The sequence below is a fragment of the Sinohyriopsis cumingii genome, chromosome 4, assembly GCF_028554795.1.
Source record: "Sinohyriopsis cumingii isolate HCF-2022 chromosome 4, ASM2855479v2, whole genome shotgun sequence".
NCBI lineage: Eukaryota > Metazoa > Mollusca > Bivalvia > Unionida > Unionidae > Sinohyriopsis > Sinohyriopsis cumingii.
Genome location: NC_142964.1, coordinates 92,623,774 through 92,644,962, shown reverse-complemented (window position 1 = coordinate 92,644,962; position 21,189 = coordinate 92,623,774). Strand labels below are relative to the sequence as shown.

Genomic DNA, 21,189 nt, shown 5'->3' with positions numbered 1-21,189 from the left:
AGGGGAAAGACATGGGATATGTATATTATTAAAGGGCAGTAGAGAACAGGGACAGATGAAGACATTTGGTTGTAAAGTCAATTGTGGTGCCAAAACAATCACTTGCGTTAAGGATTGATGATGATGATGATGATGATGATGATTGTCGAATGTTCTTAGATGATGCTATTTGTTATGACTACTGTTTGTTGAAAGTGCTTAGATAATGTTATCTGGTATAAATACTGTTTGTCAAATGTGCTTAGATGATTTTATTTGGCATGAATACTGTCGAAATAGTTTTAATGGGGTTTTACATAGTTTGAACATTCGTATGCCTTTCTCTAGGCAAATTGTTTACGCAGGTGGAAACTGAAAATGTTGCTTCTAATAAGCACAGCTCAAGAATAATTCAAAATATTTCCATGAAATTCTGAAACAAAATTGTATCTTAGATCTAGAAATGGTCTTGTGAGGTGTTTTATACGTCATGACCCTGTGAATCAACTTCATATTTTCGGATGGAATGTTACTCTAATTAGCCTGACTCATGAATCACGTAGCATACTTCAGTGCAAATTTATGTGAACATTGTTTATTGAACCGTGATGTACTAAAGGCTAGTACTTCTTGAATTTCTTGTCAACCGTTTGAAAACGATTATTCCAATTTTATTTGACTTTTCTAAAATGATACCTGATTTCATGAGCATTTAATCTCATATGTGATTATCGAGATATATTTCACTATTTTTGGCAGCTATATCGTCTTGAACATTTTAACATTTTATGTTAAGCCTTTTAGACAGTCATGTCATTTCTACATCAGTCTTCGTATTGACCTATCATTATTATTATTATTATTTTATTATCATTATTACAGAGAGGAGAATCTAGAAAAGTTTGTAAACGACCTGCTGGATGAAAAATTAGAACAATACTTGTTATCTGAGCCTATTCCTGCTTCAAATGACGGGCCTGTCAAGGTACAAAGCAAAACAAACTAGAAATCAAGCTCAGTACTCGAAAATGATAACGCGTTTCTTACAGGTGTATAGTATATTATATGTGCTGAGCTCCAAGGTTTCACCTGTTAAATTCCGACTGCTCCCTGCTGTTATTGGCTCATGCATTTCGAAAACACAATGTCTCACTTTCGATATATATGACATGGTGTGCGTATTAATTAATAACAGCAGGGATACTAACGTTTTACTGAGCACATACGACATCTTAGATATTCCAATTTATTACGCCCACAAAAACCAGATTGTCATAATTGCAAGATTTCCCAGTTTGTTTCAAATCTAATAATCATTGCTAGAGATAGGTAGAAGAAAAACATTAGTACAATGGGCAAATCAGGTTACATTATGCATCAAAATATTCTTCTATAGCCCGACAAAAATCTGTTTCCATGCAATATAAAACAATCTGCATTATAAACCATATTTGGACAACATGTTATAATTGCCTATAATGTGATCAAGCTGATACCGAACGAGGGTCAATGTTCTACCGATTTCATTGAACGAGATATTAGAAACACGTCTAAAATGGAGTGATAACCATTTATGGATCACCGTTGGAGAAATTGATCGGCTTTCTCATCATTAATGCGAGTCAAATCTTAAAGTCGTTTGTTACAAAAAAAAGTTAAATTAAAGCACAACGAAATATCAGTATATACCGTAAATTGTGTGAAACCATATTGATTTCCAGCTTTTCATGAAATTTACAGAAATGATTTCCTCTGATTTAATTATATGTCATTTCGCAGCACAACTTTGATCCAAGACAATAATTGTTCATAGTTTTAATATTTTCTTGCCACGTTGGCATTACTGTGCAGATATATTATCGACTCATCATCACGCAATATATAGCGCTCATAATATCCATTCATACTTCCAAACAAACGTTTGGTCAAAGGATGTTGAAAGAGTAGTATCTCATCTCGTCATCAGAGGATCATCAACGGAGTTTGATTTCTTCAGAAGTGAACGAATATCACTACTCAGTTAAGATCAAAAAGGTATTTGACTCACGTTACAATTATCTGTTCCAATAGTAAACGTAGGCAAACACCAAATTAACAACTCAATAACTTTTAATATCTGATTGCTTGTGATTTATATACATATGTTAAAGGACTGAAATCTCAGCAATAAAATAGCTTCTGTTATTTCAGTTACAGCTCGGATAAGCTTTCAAAAGATATATTCCTAAATAAGTCTTATATTATCAATCAATCCTGGCCAGACAACCCCATTTATACTCTGTTTATTCGTACATGGCTGTTCTATCTTTTGTTGCCATGTATACATGGACTAAAGATACGTGAATTGTATAATTATTCTTCTAGGTCTGGAGGTAAAAAGGTTAAGTTCAAGGAAGTCGTTTCTTAAGTTCTTATATAATTTGGATAAACAAAATTTTGTATTATGTCGCATTTGAAAAATGTTAGTCATTTAACCTTTTGTTAATCCTAAAAGCATTGTATATAACTAGAGATGGTGATATATTGAATTGTGGCTTACCGTCTCGGCATTGATTGTGTTTAAATTAGGATGAAGGGTTCATATTTATAATCTCAAAGCACACACACACACACACACACACACACACATATATATATATATATATATATATATATATATATATATATATATATATATATATATATATATATATATATATATATATATATATATATATATATATTATCTCAATTCATAGAAGTCGTTCAGTCATATTAATGGGGCTGCACTCCAAGAATGATGGTACGTTCTCGAACTTTATACTAAGGTATCAATGACTTTACCTTGATTGTTCAAGAAATGCAATTAAACATAGCAACTGTATATTCACAGGACTTAAATCTTCGTAGCGGAGAAAATGTCGATTCACAGACGGAATGAAATTTAGATGATACAAATCAAGCTTGGGTCCATCATAACAGAATGCAAATGCGTATCATTATATCTCCTGCTAGAATATTTTAATCCTTTTAAGGAAATTAAATTTTGAAGGTTTTAACAACACACAACATCAAAACGTATTACTAAATTTAGATGCGTAAATTCTAGCTGATGTTCTTCGAAATCTGAATTGTTAATAATTAACAAGTTTTCTGGACTTTAATGCTTGAGTGTCAGGTTGAGATCTCGGAGAAGAAAACTTGTGGTCCGATGGGACCCAAAGACCTTACAATGCACACCTTCATAAACATTTTAAGCATTATCGCCAAATATACATTGCTCTCTTTTCTAGTGCTCAATATTTTTGCATTGGGATGTAAAAAGAAATAAGCCATAATGATGAAGACCACTTCATATGTATCATGTTTATTGGTGTGAGTGTCGCATCAAGTTTCTGATTGGTATCATTTCATTATCTGAAATCGACTGTAGTGTTGGCCACCTCTTTATTTGTCATAAGGAGACTTCAAAAGTTAATAAACAAGTTATACCGGTATTAATATTTAGACCAATCTTGTCTCTAACAACTTTGTTTGCATGATGGAAGTGGGTGTTAAAATGGAGGTAAATTCAAAACCTAACTGGATACAAGAGGTATTTGTGTGATTATTATGGGAGGTGGACTGTAAATGTATGTCGTTATTCAAATAATTGAACATTATACATATACATATATATAGATAGATATTATTCTATAAAGGAATCAGCCTTTATCTTATGGCACAATACTTTGCATTTGGACGGTTTTGTTTCCAGGTGACAGTTGCTAAAAACTTTGATGAAATAGTCAATAATGAGGACAAGGATGTTCTGATACAGCTTTATGCCCCATGGAGTCCACTTTGCAGGTCCTTCGAACCTAAATACCAGGAACTGGCTGAAAAGGTATGAAGATACTGAATACACAACAGTTACTGAATTTTCTACAAGCATACAATATTTGGAAATAAGTGAGACACGTAACGATTTTTAATCTTTGAAAAATGTAGTTTTTGTTCACATACCAAAAATTGCAAAATGATTTTGATGCATGGATTTTAAAACTTGTTTGATATTAATGCTAGTATACAATTGAGTGTAGAGGATATTAGTGTTGCAAATCAGTTGGAAAATGAACATACCAGGTAGCCAATGTTTGAAAAATCTTTTCATGCATCGAACACATTTTTGTCAAATTATGAACAGATTACAAGCAATTTATAAAGTCAAATCACTTAGTTACATTTCTTATTGTACTCAAACATTTTACTAACAGATGATTTGTGTATCACCTATTAATGACGAGCCTAATATCATTTATTATATTCTCATGTTTCGAAACGTAAATCCCGAATAAGGGTTTTAAAGTATATGAATAATGATGGGTAGGTTACGAAGTAGTGTATGGTCGAGACAGATTTATCTTTCGAACTACAAAGTATGTCGTACCAGCATGTGCAACATAAGAGATGAACACAATTCTTGTTTACAGTATAAATGGTTGTTGCAAGCTATAATTCTAGTTTATTAGGGAACACAGTCTCTATTTCGATAATATAGCTGCAAGAAATATTGGAGATTTTCGTCACATTTGAACTATGCTGTCATCATCAATGTTGGAGAATGCACTCGTGTGTACCATGTGGTGTACATGGTCAAACTGTAATGAGACAAATATGTACATAATATGCCACTTGATCAGCATGTGGATAATCAGGGTACATGTTCTTTTGGATGTTGTACATATACCTATGTAATTAGCTGCACTGGTTATGAGGTTAAAAGTGCTTATGAAACAGGTCTGCGTACATCGTCTATGGTCTGTTCATCTTATATCGTTAGTCCATCAATAGCTGATTTCTAAAAGACTAGAACCTATTTTTCTGATATGCAATCAAACATGCATTATGATTTAATATCATTCACATGTTTGACAAGATCCTGCACAATAATAAGGTGGTATATCATGTAATTTGTAGAGCTTGTCTTCACCCAGAAAGCTATATTTCTTATCCTTTTTGCTTGGATAGGACATTGAACCGTTTGCTTATATCATGCTATATGAACCAAGTTGGACATTTCTCCAGCAATGAGATATTCTGCCTCTTTGTTTGACTTTGATGCAACTGTATAGGCCAGAATGCTAGCCCGATTTTGAATAATCGTAAAGGATTTGTTAAGATGATAAATTAACATGAATGAGTTTCACGATTACTAATGTGATGGTCTTGCATCAACTTCGTTAAGCTGTAACCACAGTAAAAACGTAATTTTCATGCAGTACTGAATCCATCAAGAGATCGGACACTTTCGAATGTGACTAGGATCCACACATAATTGTGAGGTGATCTTATTTCAGATTGACAGAAATCTCGTAGCCATAGTTTTTATATTGTGCTCAAGATTAAAAAGATATAGCTTTATATGAGCAAGAACCTGCATGAACTTGCTAATGCACGTAATCTGTATATACTAAATACTTGATTTTTATGAGAGTGACTAGTCGTATTACCAATTTCCTAACTGTCCCTCTGGTCCTATATTTGATCAATCATGGTCAATATTCTTAAGCCATTAAGGTCTGGGATGAGTACAGTTATGCAAGGTAGCCAGGCATATTAATAATTTAGCTTTACCTCTGATATGAAATGTTTATTATGAACACGATCTACATATATTAGAGAGGTGATTTTGCATATAACTGGACGAGCTTCTTACCAAAGGAATATACTGTGTTCTCACCAGACTGTAATCATACTTGTACAATTGTAAAAAGGCGTAGTGATGTTGCTTGATTCTTTCTATCAGCAAGACTTATGCATCAATAGGTGATTAGTTTATATTTGGTATGGAGATACTGTAAACATTAGAGACTATATATTCATAAGACTGTGATCTTACTTTGCAATTTGATCGGTGCCATCAGCATATTGGTTGAGTACGAGTTTGATATGCATGCACACTAATGATGTAAAATGGTATCACATTTGTCAGCAATTTACAAACTCTACTTTTGATCAGACTTTGACCACACTTTTTGTACTTGTTTTCATATTGTCAAAATCATCGAGGCAATATTATTGCATATTCATAAGCTAATCTTGTGTCTGACTGTCAGGGATTTTTACAATCGGAATGTTCCGTACTGATATGATCAACGTCATATTACATTTCTATATAAAGGTGAAATCATCGCATATAAATCAGATATTTTGCGAGAACCAGGAATCTTTATACATTACTAGGATTCGAGATGAATTTGCCTATCAGCAATATAATGTGCGTATTAATTAACCATAGTGTTTAGATAGACTGCTTATGATAATGAAGTAAAATAATGAAAATCCGTATAATATAATATGTGTGGAAGAAAGACTGCATACGTTTTTGTCCTCACAATACCACACTCGCCTGCTTAGTGAATGCATCATCGGTGGAGCTATGAAATTCGGGTGAAATAATAAACATTGTTCTATGACTGATTTGTTTAACTTTAAGTCCATGTTATAGTTTAGAAGATAATACGATACAGTACAGATCAGTTAATTAAATTTTTTTTACAGTTGAAGAATGTGACAAATCTGACAATTGCCAAAATGGATGTCACGGTTAATGAGCTGCCAAAGCCTTATGAATATTTAAGGCGAGTATCATGTTTTGACAACAGACGATATGATTAGATCACGTGATAACATATGTAAAAAACATCATGCAATTTAAGTTGATTTAGAAACTAAATTATAATTGGTAAAATGGTTTAGTTTCTGATTAAAAATATGTAGATAATATCTACTGTGTTGCACCATACATTTTATGTCAATTGATACAGTTGTTGCCAAGGTGTTATCAAATATAACTGCCATTACTACAAATCAAAAACTCTTCAAGAACTGTCTTCAGACACCTATTGATCATGAATCGACCAAATTAAGGAATTGAATTTACTCTTTAGTGGAGATTTAGTGTGCTCTGTATATATTGTACGAAATATTGCACATGCTTATCTCTTTCTAAATCATGTTTAATAATGACGTTTGAAACTGAAAATCTATGCATATCTTCCTTCTACAATGAAAGTCCTATAGTAAACATTTGATTAAAGACAAAATGAATTTGACTCGGCTTCCAAAAATAAATATTTTATGTTATTCATATTGTATTAGTGCCTCGTGCTTCTGAAAGGTGTATTCTACCATTGGATGGTCACATTGAATATTTTGCGGAATATTTCCTGTTAACGGTGAATCCGAAGGATTTCTGAAATGTGTTATCTCAAAGGTTTCATTTTATTTCAAAGTTGAAATTATTGTTTGCCTTTTTGCTTGGTTTGAACATCTCTTATCTCTGTCATATTTCAGTTTCCCGGTCATATATATTGTTCCTAAGGGAGATAAGAAAAATCCAAAGCTTTACAATGTAAGTATTATTAATTCAGAATGTAATAATATGTGACATATTTTCCCTCTCATGTGAAGCAGTGGCGATATATAGGTATCAATCTCCCAACGTAATTGTCATTAATTTAGACGTCCACATGAATTCTTGCATTACTTACTTTCAGTGTGTGTGACACTGTTACATAATACAGTCAAGAAACGTTTTACGCCACTGTTAAGTAATAACGTTATGAAATTGCTTCTGACATTGTTACATAATACAGACATGAAACCGTGTGTGACAGTATAACATAATACAGTGATTAAGTTGTGACAGTTTCATAACAGTCACGAAACGTTTTGTACACTACATTCCTGAAATTTTGTGTGACACTGGTACTTAAAACTGTCATGAAAACTTGTGTGACATTTTTATATAAATACAGACATAAACGCTTGTGTTACACTGTTTCATAATACAGTCATGAAATGTCATAAGTCTATTTGTTATAGAGGGTACATATATGATGACATACTAGCGTTAATTTCAAGCTCCAATTTCGTTTTTTTATTATGCATAGGTGGAAAAGACAAGACATGTCATTCTTTGGAATTGTTATTTGGTGTATTAAGCTTAAGAGAACTACCAAATCCTTCCTTATTGTTGTTAAGCCCTCAATAGTACACGGTTTAATGGTTGATTTTGAAATTTAATAGTGGATGGAATGGAAGGTACATAATAGGAAGGCAGATCCAGAAATATCGTTTAGCACTGGAGTTTGAGAAGAAAGATAACGACTATTCCACGGGTGTGTGATATGTAATCCCACGCAAAAGTTTTCGAAACATTATGTCTAAAGTGTTAGTCGCTTGTATAAGAGGTTTGTAAGTAGCATTCGTTACACAATCGTGCCAAATTTGGCTTCAGATTCAAACTCCAATGGTAACAGACTTGAAGACCTTATGTAATGGTCCATTGTCTCTCATCTGGCATCTATTGTCCATTAGCATGTGACCATTTGGCGGAATATCCTTTTAGGTCATGTATGTACTATCAATGTATTTATGTAGGTAGAATCGTCTGGGCTACTGGATAGTCAGATAGGTTAGAAGTTTAGACAATCATTCGTTTTCAAAAAACTAAACTCACTTTAATATGAAGTTACTGTGAAATAGTGATATTGTTTAAAACGGTTATTTGAAAGAACTGCTAGTAAAGGTGAGTTTGCTTTCAAAGCAAATACATGCAATATATAATTGGTTCTATATAACTGTATGCTAATGTTCCGGGCCTTGCGGAATGAGCTGTGTGCGAGTAGGGTAACCTTATTTTATAGGGTTGTACTGCCAACATTTTGAAGAATACACTATCACTGCCACCATTTTGAATAATACACAATTACTGCTAAAATTGTGAAGAATACACTATCACTGCCAACATTTTGAATAATACACAATTACTGCTAAAATTGTGAAGAATACACTATCACTGCCAACATTGTTTTAGAATACACTATCACCGTAAACGTTTTGAATACTACACTATCACCGCCAACATTTTTTTAGAATACACTATCACCGCCAACATTTTGAAGAATACACTATCACTGCCACCATTTTGAATAATACACAATTACTGCTAAAATTGTGAAGAATACACTATCACTGCCAACATTTTGAATAATACACAATTACTGCTAAAATTGTGAAGAATACACTATCACCGCCAACATTTTTTTAGAATACACTATCACCGCTAACGTTTTGAATACTCCACTATCACCGCCAACATTTTTTTAGAATACACTATCACCGCTAACGTTTTGAATACTACACTATCACCGCCAAAATTTTTTTAGAATACACTATCACCGCCAACATTTTGAAGAATACACTATCACCACCAACATTTAAAAGAATTTTGAATAATATATATCACTGGTAACATTCTGAAGAATGTATTATCAGGCTTTCTCTTTAATATGTCCTTGTGGGAAAACTGCATTCCGCTTTATTTGTCAAAAGGCCATATTAGGTCGCATATCAGGCATCACTAGAATCTTACAATTTTTGGGGATTCATTAATATGAACAATGGATATCACTGTAATGTCCGTTATAGCAATTGTTAAAATGTATGATTCTATTGCATTTTGCTTAATAAATTCGTGAAATAAATGCATAAGCAAAATAATAAATTTTCTTTTTATTCCAGGATGCACTGGAGATTGATTCGCTTATAACGTTCATAGCTAAAGAATCAACAAATGGACTCGAGGGATACAACATAAAATGAAAGTTGAAGAAGACCGAGCTGTACTATGTTAATAGCACTTACATCGCGCATATAATTATCTTCACTAGGATTGAATTGATGTCATATTAATCTGTTTTAATTAATGTTGTTACAGCTCTTCAACGTTACAATTAGTTTCATTATGATTCATTTCCGGATATAATATCTTCCGCTCTGTTGTACATGAATTATTCTATCAAATCTATCACAATATAATCTGAATCAAAACAACTTAATGCCTTGCATTATATAACTTTATTCGTTTATAGGGCAATGTTTTCCTGTCCTATCTTCTTCCACTCTTGATGATTCCTTCTATAATGTGGTATTCCATATACTATTGTTTAGTATATACCCATTCATCGCTATAACATTTTTCATATATATCTCAGTCAACAGTAATTGGCTACATCTTCAATGTTATAACAAGTAAAATTTATACTGTCTATTTTGTTAGTAACACTAGTTTGGAATGTCTTTTCACTATGTAGTGTAATCACCCGAGAAAACTGTTTAATTATATTTAATTCAGGAATAAATCTGATCAGTGTAAAGGAGGATACCGTTTTGTTTTATTTCCCACCCATGCGACAGAGAAATCTACTTGTTTTGCTAACCTTTCTTTTCTTGTCTAAGTCTAGTCATCACAGACCAGTCGTCTCAGTCAAGGTTTCCACGCACTCAGAACAACTTTAAAAAAAAAAAAAACTCTTGCTGTATTCTGCTGTGCCTGACGTATACGTATTTGTACTAAAATGAAACAAAAACAAAAACAACAACATCAACAAATATATAACAAAAACGTAGTAACTTAAGTTAAATCCAATACAAAAACAATTCGAGAGAGACAAAGACAAACGCATATGATGACGAGCTTTTTGGTATTATGCTTGTTCGTTCCATACATCATGGTCAATTGTATCCTTTATGCAGGCCTAGCTCAATGCCTTTTTAAATCAGCGTCATTAAATGTAGCTAAAGCTACCTAACTAGTTTTAAATACTTCGTGTGAAACATATTATATACTGTTAGCTACATTTAGCAATAGGTAGGATAACAGTCTCAATGCTATGTGAAATGAACAATATAACAGAAAACACTAATCCATGTATAATTTGTTAGATTTTATCTCCTTCTCTTACTTTTTAAACAGAGCGAGGGCGTTTAGATAGTGAGTATAATAGTATAATGGATGTTATGGTGAATGTAATCGATGGTAATTTTGTGGTGTAAGGGATAGTCTATTTAACGGATAGTCTATTTTGTGAAATTTCATCTTCTTCGTTTACATTCTAAGCTAACACATGCTGTTTAGAGTGTGCGTGCGTGCGTGTATGTTTTGGTCTTTGTTTGTCCTTATAAAACTCCCGTTGTACCTATCAAATTAATTTCACCTATCTACCTACCTACAGTAGCGCGTATTCAGCTCATCCGTTTGAAAAACTGTTTCCATTTCTCCCTAGTGTCCTGTGCAATGACATCATTAAAGGTAGAACTGTTGAGGATATACATATTTTCTAGGGTTTTCCATAGGACGAGCTGTAAATATATACTGTTTTTTAAACAGAATCGTCACCCAAGTTAAGACCATACATATGTATTGGATTTTTCCATAGGAATTTCCTGCAAATTGTGACTATAAATAGACACTACGCCTTTGTCCACATATTATTTTAATTAGTCTAAGAGATAGTCTATTATGTGAGATTTTAGATACTTCTCTTACACTCTAAGCGAACACAGGACGCTGGGATAATGAATATGATTTAAGGGATGGTATTGTGTGTCAAATAGATAGTATATTGTTTTGTAAGATATGATTTTTGTTAATGAGATTTCATCTCCTTCTCTTACATTCTAAGCGACTAAAAATCATCTTGGATAGTGAGTATGATATATTAGATAGCATAATGGTGTGATGGATACTATGTTTATGGTATACCGTATTGTCTTTTTTAAGATATCATCTTCTTCGTTTACATTCTGAGATATATACAAAATTGGAATAGAGTGTTATGTGGGGTATTACATGTTATAATTAATGAGATGGTTGGTACTTTTGTGGTGTAAGTGATAGTCTATTTTGTGAAATGTCATCTTCTTCGTTTACATTGGAAGGTATGCACAATATTTGGTGTGTGTGTGCATTGGTCTTTGTTTGTCCCTATAAAATTCTATTTCTCCCTGTCAAATTCAGTTTACTACCTACCTCCCTACCTACCGACCCACCTACCTACAGTCGGGCGTATTCAGGTCAGTCACTTAGTCTCTGCTGCTTTTTGTTGTTGTTTGTTCGTGTTTGTTTTTTTGTCTTTGTTTGTTTGCAAGCGTACCGTTTGACTGTGAATATGTCTCCTTATCCTTAACAAAAAAACAATTGGCCTTAAACGCAGAGGTAGTGTATGTGCGTGCATATATGTGTTTTTGCATGCACGCATTAGCTTGTGTGTGTGTGAGTGTGTGTATTTTGTTTGTATGTGCATTATAATTGTGTGCACAAGTACGTTTGTATGTGATTATGTGTTTGTTTCTTTCATTTCACAAACAACTTATTCCTTAACGAAAAATGTGTGTATGTATGTCTTAGTATACACGACTTAGTTTATGTGTGTGTATGTGTGCGCGTGTGCGTTTGCGTGTGTACTTCTTTTTTGTGTTTGTATGTGTGAGCGCGTACGTTTGTGTGTGTCTTGGCATATTTACGAGGACCTGAGCTACGAAGCAAGCCAATATATTGAGGAATTGAGTACATTATTAGGACTTACACACCAGTCCTCAAAAACTGATTTTGCGGAAAATGGTTGAAAATGATCTACGTGTTATTTTGAAATTTCTCACAAAGTCCCTAATGTCTGACAGGCAGTTACCCTCCGTATGTATAGTTCTCACAATGTGCGGGCTTCCTCCATCGGTATGTTGGATTGCTAACCATACGCCTATCAGAAGGCATGTGATCATCCTGTCAGAACTTAGCTTATGTGCAATGTTACAGTAAAATTCGTATACCGATAAATACGGCTCATATATATACTTACTTGTATTATGATTGATTTTTAAAAAGAAATAATTTTGTAGAATGGTAAACTGGTGACGCCGGCGAAAAGTGCGATATTTTAAGCCCGGCGAAGCAGATATAGTGAGGTATGTTGTGGCGCGTTATTTTATGTGTGCATTGATTTTATTTCTTCTACCTAATGCACCTAACTCTCGGAAGATGGCAAGACATACTTAATCAAACTGCTAAGAAGCAAATATATTCTTTATAAAATTGTTTATTATTTTCGCGCAAAATAAATGTTCGTTATTTGATTCTGTGACATATTGCTTGTATCTCGTTCCACCAATGAATGAGCTTGATGCACATGACCTCATTACTTAAATTTAACTATGAGTCATACACATAGGATGCAAAAATACTGTGACTGACAGTTAAAATGTAAGTAACGATTCAAGCGAAAGTTACTGGAGAAGATTTTGATTTCAATGTATTATTATTCTTACCATTACCTTGATTATCTTCAAAGGAACTAAATTATATAAGTGAGATTATATTACATTTCAAGATTCTGTTGAAAGATTATTGGAAATTGACTTTTAAAGAAACATTGCTTTCATCATCAGATTTAAGATCGTATTATTTTCATACATAACAAATGTTGGTTTTGAAGGATTAAATGCCATTTGGAGTACAAGATAGGCTATACCTGACGGCCTGTGTAACTGGTAGAAGAAGTACCCTGGGAAATCTTAAGAAGAAGCATCGACCCACGATAAGCTGTTGGCAAGCTATCTGAAGTACCTACGTTAGCACAGCCTGAGACTCAAACCCACGTAGACAGAGGTGAGACGGCAGTGACCCGGAACTGTGAGTGCTTTAGACACTAGCCAATCGGGGACCATAAAACATATGTAAAGGACACTGACACAGCTGTGAAATGTATTATAAAGGTATTTACAGTAACAACGAAACACCTAAGAAAATCTGTTACAACAGCTCCTAATGAAGCTTATTCTGTTAATAATGATCCTGATATAAAGCATTTACACGCACAGAGTATTTAACTATGTATTATTTGTCTTCCAATAAAATTAAACAATGTCAGTTCAGGTCAAACAGATGATAAACTCAATTTTCGACAAGGTCAAGTCCAACATACGATGGTATATTACAATAAAGTGTAATGAAATATACAAATTTAAAAATGAATGCAAATTAAATTTACATAACAGCAGAATTTTGTGAAGATAATATATTAAACGTCTTGACTCTGGAGTTTAGCACATGAAATAAATTGATGTACAATGCTTTAAACAAACAACAAGAAGTGATTAGAAAAACCACTTAGGCTGTGAATGCATTTCTTGATGGTTACCACAAAGAACTGATTGCAAGAACCCGTGATAATCTGTATCGGAAGAGGAGCTTTTGGATTAAGGATATCCACTTAGTAATACATCTGTAGGTTGAAATTACATGATCATAACATGTTATTCAAATGTATAATACTAGAATGCCTTGACCTTTTGTTGTGTCAAAATAATTTTATTCAGAACGTTATAGAACCATCAGAAATATATTTATTGCAAGCTACAAGCTTTCTACATGAAAATAAAGAAATCACTGTCAATGTCAACATCTGTACTGTCAATATTATTTTTTAAAAATTGGTCATTACTATCTCCCACAATATTAAACTGAGTTCATCTTATGTCAAAACAATTTTTTCCAATATATATAATCATATTTAGTTAATGGTGTGTTACAATAATATGCTTGTCAGTGTGAAATTAAGACCCTAATGTTAATGTATTGGTTTCTTTACATTGCTTAGGGTTGTTGAATATAAATATAAATATAAACATGGAACCCAGTGTTATAAAAATATATGCCATAACACTTTCATTTGACAGAGTTCATATTAAAATGAGAAGAAAATTTAAATTGTACCTTTGGGTGAGTAACCACTTTAAAAGTGCCTTCTCTGGGTTCTGTGTATGTTTTAATGGAACAGCCCTTATATGGTGAACATTTGAAGAATTCCTGTTTCCAATGGTATCAATGTTTGAGGAATGTAAGATCTGAAAGTAAAAGAGAATATATTTTTTAAGTAAAAACTCCAAGTCAAGTGTGAGAGCAAAAAGGAAGAAAATGATTCGATTACCATGGTCCATGGAGGAGAAGGTAGCTGTGGAAATACAACTTGGACAATTTCGAAGAACTGATTCAGTACCAGGAAAAGCAGCATGTGAAGAGGCAAATAAGAAGAAACCTATTATGGCAATGTATCAATGGAGCCAGATTAAAGTATATTACAAATTCGAAATAAAAAGCTATATTAAAGCACAAAAAACTCATGCCTTTATCTGCAAAATGCAAACAGATCATACATATTTGCTGCCCTATAAATTGGTACTTTTGGAATAGATAGTCTCGGCTTTGTGTTATACTCCAAATCGACATGTATATGGATTATGTAATTCAAATAGTGTCCTCGTTCATCGTGTAATTTTTTTAAAACGTAAATATATGTATTTCTCCAAAATAATGGAAAATAATGTGACAAATAATTATCATTTTGGAAAGTAAAAAATTAGCAGCCGACATTGAGAAGGATTTTGAATATCGACTTGATGTTCTACATTAAAGTCATGTGCATGATATGTAAATTGCGCTAAAACAGTATGTACTAGTACTATATGTTTTAATTTGATTATATATATGTGCTTTAGAAAATGACTAACCAAGACAAAGACCATTTCTTTTTGCACCTCATGATAAAATAAAATATGCCACGTTATGGTACAGATGTTTATGTCATTTGAAATCTGTATTTTTAAGTTAGTTGACAATAGTGATCAAACTCCTGTACAAATACAATGCTACGCTCCATTATCAGTTGTTACCATTGTGTCAACAATTATGTCTAGTTTTAATTATGATAACCCCTGTCTCAGGACCAAAACATCTTTGTTGTGTTGTTGTTGTTGTTGCAGAGTTTAACGCCATTTTCCAGCACACGATAGGCTATACATGGCGGCAAGTTAATGGTGGCGTACGAACCCGGGAAATCTCCGGAACGAGCCACCGACCCTCGAGAAGCTACTGGCAAGCTTTCTCACATACCCATATTGGCCGAATCCGAGACTCAAACCTACGCAGCTTTGCAGTGTTCTTTACATCCTATTTAAATACGCCAATGCTCGAGTCTAGTCGTTCCAGTTAAAGCCAGTCTAATGTTCTGAAGACCAGTTCAAATCGGGAAATGGGACTACCCATAGTTTATTATGAATACAGTACCATGTAATGCCATGTGCTTCCTTGTGCAAGTTTCTGAACCAGTGACACATTTTGTACCAGCTGACAGAAATGTCATTCAGACTAACAACTAGCCTGAGCAAAGTTGGAAACCACATGCCACTTAACTATATGAAGTGTACATGAACATACTTTTAATTGTTGGGAAAGAAGAGGTCAATTTGCATACAGAGAAAATTGTACAAGATGATTCAATTATCATTTGTGGGACTTGGACACATATGGTGTATATAGCAAATACAAAGACAAGGGATGAATGGTTCACAAAGACTTTACAAAGAAACAATGGGTACAGTTTACTCAGGTTGTAAGGGATGTAAAATTTTACTCATGTAGTAAAATGCATTCACTCAGGTAGCGAAATTATGGTGATAAAACAGAGGGACAGATATACAACTTATCTGTACAGTCCCATAAGATACACTGAGTTTTACGAACCCCAAAATTAGCCCACGGCTAACAAATTACATGTTTGGAGATACACTACGTACAAAGTGTTTCAGCTCAACGGCTGCTACTGTCCAGCTTCACAGCGCTATAGATTACGGACACTCGGAATAAATCGGAACACTCCGAACATTAGACAATCCGGTCACTTCAGACACATACAATCTGGTCTCTCCAGACACAGGCAGAGGCACTCTGGTCACTCCAGACACATACACTCCGGTCACAAACAGAGACTCTCTGGTCACAGACAGCAGACATTCAGTACATTAATGTTTTCAATTGTTCACAATTGTGCGTCAGGGATTTACACTGGAGAAAACTGGCGGACACGTTTTGATGCTGCGCATTTTTTTTTAATGCAAAGGATTTGCTAATGCGATAAGGATTCATTTAATATCCAATGCTTTGGATGAGGGATGGCATCGTGTATGAAGCATTATATGTATATCTGGTTGGCTGTTTCGTATGTACCCTGTGTTGCTCTCCACTATATGGAGCACACGATACGCGGAACCAGATTACCATAAGCAATGCTATGACAGAGTAGCTTCCAAATATCTCCCATGCTATTTAGATTGAGTTCAGCAAGATGTCGTTCAGATGTTTATCCTCAGTGATTGTTGCACTAACATGTGATCTTAAGATTGAAACGGAGTGTTGCTCTAACTTTAATGGAAAATATAGAAAATAATTCCCTTGACTGGAATACAGTCCATCCATAAGGATTACCGGTGTGACTTCTGATTGCGTGATTATTAAGACTGCAAAAGTGAAATATCCTTTCATAACAGGGCTTAAGAATTAAAAAACAATCTGCCCTTGTTTGCCACAAGATATCTGGAGAATACATTATCACCCAAGACATTCACAACAAAGGAATTGGTAAACTTGCAGAGACAAATGCCTTTTTATTTTATTACAAAGTCAAGAGATCCGTTGCAGATGTTGTTGGTTTATAACTTTTCTGCAATACCGAAAAGGTCTAACAGTTCAGGTGTAACTTAATAAAGAGACGATTACTGATTAGCCTCTTTGATTTTGGATAAATGTGTTTTAGGACGAAGTACAACGAAACCGACGATAGTACACATATTAAGACAGGCAATAAATTAACTGCCATTTGGTGGAAAATGTTTGATTGTCTTTTTGTATTGGCTTCTATGTTATTTGCTGGTCTATAATATTGATACAAAGAGATTATAAGGAGACTGTTAAAAGTACGACTTTAAACTAAAAGAACATTGAACTAAGAACAAAATTCTTTGAATGGACAATGCATTTGTGTGATAATTGTGTGTGTTAGTTTATTTGTATTTTTTTTGGAAAGAGAGAAAGAGAGATTGCGAATGTTGTGCAAGTTGCAACATCCTATTTCAAGCTGATATAATTTTTCAGTACTTGTTTGACCCTCACATTTCTGGTGAACCCCCAGTTGGACACCGAGGTTTTTTCAACCCTCAATCTCTAGCACTTGCCAAATTCTTCTCTGGTAATGCATTGTTTCCGCGTATGTATTTTATAATAAAATGCAGCGAAAATGTTCAGATATTCATATGCACGATCACTTTAAGTGCATTATGCTCATTGGATTTATCATACAAAACTATGAAGATAACACATTGTTAAGAAGCATCGTCTGCTGGTACGACTCGACCTTGAGGATTGCCATGAAAGCTTACCACACGTAATCTAATTGGTTTTAAATGAAAATCATGCCCTTGAAACACTGAACATGGCCAACACAGCATCCATCTTGACAATATTGTTCTCGCTACTTCTGAGTGGATAGTCGTACCAATATGAGGTTCACACCAACAGACGTTTTCAAATGTCTCGGTCCTAAGTTAAAATGTAGCCGATCTGATGTTAAATATGGACACCATGGTAGGCATCTTGAAAATCGTTTTGTTACCCATAATAGAAAGTTACATAGTCGTCGGGTCGTCACGGAAAAAACGTATAATGTCTAGTCTGTTCTAAACACAAATGGTGCTCATCTGATGTCTAATATGGACAGAATACTGTTGCTTTGGTCCTGTTAGTTTCATATTCTTGGAGGAGAGATCATGAACTTATTACGATATGTGATCTGAAACTGTTTCAATGCAATGTATTACATGTAAACAATGGAATATTGATGATGTCAGGTGGTCAGAAAGTAGGAATAAAAAATAACTGAATCTTATTTTATGCTCACCCTAACACCTAACTCGTATAATTATTATAGTTGCAAATAATGCCATCAGTTACTGGCACAAGTCATCAGTTTGATGCAGAATATAATAAACCCTCGTATTATTGTTATTAGGACTTGAGATGTCGTGTACAGTTAGTAATTCTTTACGATTTCAATTTTCATACTTTGCTATCTCCACAAAAGTACATATATCATCACCTTTGTGTATGATTACCTATATGGCAATCTTCTTTTACATAATGGCCCACAGTTTCTATAACCAGTCTATCCCTGTTAAAATGTATAATTTACATTTTGTAATCCGTGACATAGCATGAATATATGAAGCAAGTTTTGACAACAGGTACTATATATTTATATTGTATCGTATCAGTTACACACACACACACACACACACACACACACAAGCCAACATCAGTTTCAGTGAATTTGCATTGGGCAAACACACACACACACACACACACACACACACACACACACACACACACACACACCAACATCAGTTTCAGTCAATTTGCATTGGGCAAACTGACTTATTGACATGCGTTACTTTGCTGTCAACGTACATTTCTAGAAGTCTCATTTTTTGTTTTAATAGAGAAATCGACAATTTAGATATGTTTGATATTCTTAAGATTTTATTTTGCACTATCTAGACATGATGCATATGTTTGCTATAATGCTATTTCACCTTTCCCAACTTGATGGTAATGTTGTATTGTATCAATAAAATAGGCCACAAAGTTGCAAAACAGTGCCTGAGGTTTTGTTTTTGGCCAAATATTTTAAACTTATATTTTAATAAGATTTAAACTTATATATTTACATGTATATTTATGTCTATAGTTTAATTGCAGAATACATTAGTTCCTAAGCTTTTAAATAAATATCATATTTTTGCATGACAGGCGCAATAAGAAAAACACATTCGGGTTCTCAAGTTGATGGTTGTCTTTGATTGTGTGTAATTAGTTCTCACAAGGACGTCCTCATGATGATGGCAGTAGTACGCATAATGTTTAAAGAAGTATACGGCAACAATAAAGTAATACAGATATTGCCTGTGTTGCAGTTAAGCTTAAATTCAAATCTATATCATATACTTTCATTCTTTCTTATGGTCCTATGTGACGGTCCTCATACGTATATGAATACACCTATGTTTGTGTGTATTTTGTTTGGGTGTGTACGTTTCGGAGTTTGCTTCTTTCCGTTAACAAGCATCTTTTCCCTTAACGGAAATGTGTCTCTGCTGAGAGTATGTATGTGTTTTTGTATACACACGTTCGTTTGTGTGTGTATTTTGTTTGTGTGTCTTTTGTTTGTATGTGCGTGTACGTTAGTATGCGTTTGTGTTTGTTTTCTTCTCTTAACGAAAAACTATCCCATAACAAAGTGTTTGTATATGTTTGTGTATGTATGGCTTTTTGTACTCACATGTTTTAACAAAGTAGAGCTCATCTTATCATCAGTCTCAACGCTCATTACGTGGTCTTGCTTAAAAGCCCTAGAGGTAAATTGCTAGTGACTTCTTAGCCAATTGTCTTTGTCTGACGTTGTGGTGTATTGTGTTATCGGTGCATCCATTGCCAACTTGAGTTTGCAACAAAGAAACAAACAATTGTGGACTATTTTACATTGTGTGGTATTAAGAGAGCAATATCATTTTTGGAACTTTGACATTTGACCCCATATTTTCCCGTAATCAGACTGTGTTCTATGTATGAAGTGTTATAACCATTTACTCTACCAATGCAATACTGAGAGGAATCATTATGGACACTATTATGCATCAGCTGTTAACATCATCTATATCCAACTAGTACCCATATTCAAATCATATTAAACACCACTGGTTGGTCTAAACCAAACATTTTGCTGACATTGTATTAATTCACTTCTACATAATCGAATGTTCTGCTCAGTAAGTGGTTGGGATTATCCATTTAATTTTGATTGGGAAACTTGTGATTCTTTTGGAGAAAAAATACTGACTTGGAAATAACTTGAAAGAATAATATCATTTGTTGTTTTACTGTTGTTACGGTGTTTAATTCAATTTTTCAGCACAATTATTGCTATACTTGGTGGTCAGTATAAATGGTGGAGGAAAAACCTGGGAAATCCCAAAAAAGAACCACTTACGCATGATAAGCTAACAGCATGCTATCTCGCATACCCATATTTTCCGAGTCTGAGACTATGAGCCGACTCAGACAGAGGTGAGTTGGCAGTGATCCATAACAGTGAGCGATTTAGACCATAGGCTGTCTGATTTGTTTGGAAACGCACTTGTCTCTAATTTTAGTTGGGAAGGTAAAACGTACATGAGTACAAAAATAAATGATCCTGTTTTGAATGAAAACTCAAAGCAGTCCATCTTTGTTGTTCTTCTCTACCCTCCTCCTTGAGTAAATGTTTGGTATCTAATTTACTTTGAAAAGACATATATAAATGGGTTGGAATAAGACTTTTACATGAGCTTATTTTCAGTAACTTAGTGCGTGTGTTTTGCTGTTTGTTCTATGGAAACCACATGCGGCTGATGCAAAGTTTAGTGTTGCAAAATATATCCTCAAGGAAAACAAAATACCAAGTGACAAAAACTTCTTAGAAT

The 21,189-nt window shown here is 34.0% G+C and overlaps 1 protein-coding gene across 1 annotated transcript in view; it reads left to right on the top strand.

Moving 5' to 3' along the window:
* Positions 1 to 6,618, top strand: part of LOC149801682 (protein disulfide-isomerase A3-like) — a 28,418-nt gene extending 21,800 nt beyond the window's left edge. The window contains exons 10-12 of the mRNA XM_089956831.1: positions 862 to 964; positions 3,716 to 3,844; positions 6,502 to 6,618. Of these exons, the coding sequence (XP_089812957.1) occupies positions 862 to 964; positions 3,716 to 3,844; positions 6,502 to 6,618 (349 nt within the window). The remainder of the gene's footprint in view (positions 1 to 861; positions 965 to 3,715; positions 3,845 to 6,501) is intronic.
* Positions 6,619 to 21,189: the final 14,571 nt, after the last annotated feature.